The 3,316-nt window shown below is 50.7% G+C and overlaps 1 protein-coding gene across 1 annotated transcript; it reads left to right on the top strand.

The window, feature by feature from the left end:
• The first annotated feature begins 593 nt into the window (after positions 1-593).
• Positions 594-1,898, top strand: LOC144805977 (uncharacterized). Its single transcript, XM_078672438.1, has one exon. It carries the CDS (start codon positions 594-596, stop codon positions 1,896-1,898), a length of 1,305 nt encoding a protein of 434 aa, XP_078528564.1.
• Positions 1,899-3,316: the final 1,418 nt, after the last annotated feature.

The raw sequence follows: 3,316 nt of genomic DNA, 5'->3' as shown, positions 1-3,316 counted from the left end.
TGCCCCCCACCCTGAGGGAAGGAATGATTGCTCTCTTGTATAAACATAAGGGGGAGAGATGTGACCTAAAGAACTGGCGTCCCATCTCTCTCCTGAATGTAGACTACAAGATCCTTGCAAAGACACTAGTGAACAGACTGAAGGGCGCCATGGGAGAGTTAGTATACCCAGACCAGACCTGTGGGGTCCCGGGGCGCAGGGGCGCAGATAGCCTGGCACTGATAAGGGACACGATCCAGTACATCACGGGCCGCAAGATCCGGGCTGCCCTGGTCTGTCTAGATCAGGAGAAGGCTTTCGATCGTGTCTCCCATGAGTTTATGGAGAGGGTACTGCACGTATTTGGGCTGGGGGAACGCTTCTGCGGTTACGTTAAAGTAATGTATAAAGACATCTTCAGTTCAGTCATTGTAAATGGTTGTAAAACATACCCCTTTCCTATCAGGTCCGGGGTAAGACGAGGCTGCCCGCTCTCGCCACCTCTGTTTGTTTTGGTTATAGAACTTCTCGCCGAGTACATCAGGAAGAACCCAAACATCAGAGGGATCCTAACACCCGGCGACACGAAGAAGGAGGTCAAGTGCTCGCTGTACATGGACGATGTCACCCTCTTCTGCGCGGATGGAGAATCAGTCAAATCCCTGCTGGAGGCGTGCACAGACTTCGGAAAGGCATCAGGGGCGAGAATCAACGTGGACAAGTCGCAGGCCAAACTCTTCGGGCGATGGGACCTCTGCAACGAGCCTCTCCCCTTCCCCATCGAGGCAGGACTGATGAAGATCCTCGGCGTCTTGTTTGGAGGACATGGGGCAGCAGCGAAGAGCTGGAACGAACGCCTGGCCAAGGTGAAGCAGAAACTGGGTCTCTGGAGCCTGAGAAACCTGAGCATTGAAGGGAAGGCTCTGATGCTCAGGAACGACGCCCTGCCCGTGCTGCAATATGTGACACAGGCCTGGCCACTCCTGGCCAACGTAGCACGGGCCATCAACAGCATGGTGTCCCATTTCGTCTGGCACTCAAAGATGGACAGGGTGAAACGGTCGGTCATGCACAAGGAACACCGCAAAGGGGGGAAGGCAGTCCCCGACATCCCAACAATCCTCTGGGCTTTCTTTGTGTGTGGCTGCGTCCGAATAACTCTGTTAAATATGAACAAGGACCACTCTGCCTACAAAGTCTTCCGCTTTTTCCTCCTCCCGGTGTGGAGACGGCTGGGATGGGATAAGTGGGAAAATGCAGTAACTTTCAACTGGGACCTTCCATGGTACTACAGGGAGGTGGAAAAGTTTGTGGGTGAATTTGGGCTGAACTGTGTCATCCCTTGCCTTTGGAAGCCCAGGACAATCCGCAAACTGATCAGGACCAGGGACACCACCGAACCAGTAAGCGGCCTGCCCCCAGCAACGGCAGCGCACGTGTGGGGGAATGTATCCTCCCCAAGTCTGACCAACAGACACAAGGACATAGCATGGATGTCTGTGAAGGGGGGCCTGCCAGTAAGGTCCTTCATGCACAGCAGAGGCCTGTGCCCGCACAGGAACTGTCCAAGGGGATGCCCCACAGAGGAATCTGCACACCACCTCTTCTGGGCCTGCCCCTTTGCCCAGAGACTACGGGCTGTCTTACGCCAAGAACTGCTAGCCCTCATCCCCTACGAGAACATTACTGAACAGTCCATGATGTACGGGCTGTTTCCAGGGACACACACAGAGGAAGCTATCCAGGGGTGCTGGAGGCTCCTTTGCTGTATTAAAGACATTCTCCTGTTCGCCAGGACCCGCCTGGTGACCAATGGAGAGGTGGTGAACCGAGAAGGGTGCCGCAGGATGGTGCTCAGCCTGCTTAGAGACTATGCAGCCATGGACAAGCAGAAAAGTGAGGAAGGGGAAGAACTGTAACACCCACCCCCCCTACCCCACTAGACTCTTTAAAGTGGCCCCATTAAAAACTGGTAGAGCTATCTGCAGACATTCTTGAACCCCAAACTGACGACTTGTAAAATGTTTAAATACATTGATTAAAAAGTTGAAGTGGACTGCCTTCCCTAAGGGGGAGGTACCACTTCCTTGAAAACTATGTATCGCAAACTTTTAAGCACTTAATAAAAGTCTTTGCAAAAAAAAATGTTTAAAAAAATTATTGTTATTTTATCTTGAATACATGAGGTTTCTGTTTTAATAATTGGAAATCTGACTGTAGTAATCCATTAGAACTAGCTCTGATTTAAAGTGTTTGTATGTGGAAAACCATTAGGTTTTATGAAGGCCCTCACCCACCAACCTAGTTGGTGGCATGCTTCATCATCGTAACCCGATTCGACGCCAGGTTACTGCGGAGCGGGTTTTTTTTGTTCGTGAGGGTGCTGTGAGTGTGCTCTGAGTGAGGTTTAAAATACTGTCCTAGGGGTCCCAAAGACTGTTTTAATGGTGGGCCCCAGGCAGTCAATAAAAACAAAGGCTTTTGGACGTGCACGGTGGGCTTCTGGCCTCCGACGTCCTGTGCGATCAACTAGTTTCAGCCAGGCATTTCCTTCTACTGGCTTTCTTCAGGACCGTATATGTGTAGGGTATTACAGGGTTTTGTATGAGTTTGTCAGTGCCCTGTGTGTAAAGCACACACTATGGTGCTTATATGTGCAAGAGGTGTTTCCTCTCGAGTTGTACCTGTGGGGGTAAAGAAAACAGACATAACATTTAAGTAAAGGCTCCTTGTAGCATGTAAGACGATGGCGAGGTCCCATTGTTTGGGGACAGCAGCTAGCGGCTGAACATAAAGATTAAATAATATGGGGCTCAATGCCGAGCCTTGGGGGACACCCGGCTCAATAGGATGTGCCTGAGATAGGAAAGGAGGGGTGGAAACACGAAATGACCTCTCGGTCAGAAAAGAACCAGGCAAGGGCCATATCAGTGATCCCTGCCTCCTCAAGACGGTGGATCAGAACCTTGTGGGATACAGTGTCAAAGGCGGCACTGAGATCTAACAGGATCAGTGCCGCCGTTTGACCATGGTCAAGGATAGATCACAGGTGTTCCGTCATGGCCAAGAGAGCGGTCTTGGTACTATGACCAGCGCGGAAACCATGTTGTGTTTCATCCAGAATGTTATTGGAGCTCAGAACGTTGGTAAGTATAGTATTAACATGTGATTCTGCCACCTTCGCTATCCAGGGAAGAAGAGAGATAGGCCTGATTTTTTTAGGCTTGATAGGGTCTAAATTAGGTTTTTTAAGGATGGGAGAAACCCACGCCTGTTTCCATTTCACCGGAACAATGGCGGATGAGAAAGAGGCACTAATCAGCTGGTGTAGCGGGGC

This window comes from Lissotriton helveticus (genome assembly GCF_964261635.1).
Source record: "Lissotriton helveticus chromosome 1_1 unlocalized genomic scaffold, aLisHel1.1 SUPER_1_unloc_37, whole genome shotgun sequence".
Taxonomy (NCBI): Eukaryota; Metazoa; Chordata; class Amphibia; order Caudata; family Salamandridae; genus Lissotriton; species Lissotriton helveticus.
Note: the sequence above shows the minus strand (reverse complement) of the source record. Positions and strands in the feature narration are given on the sequence as shown.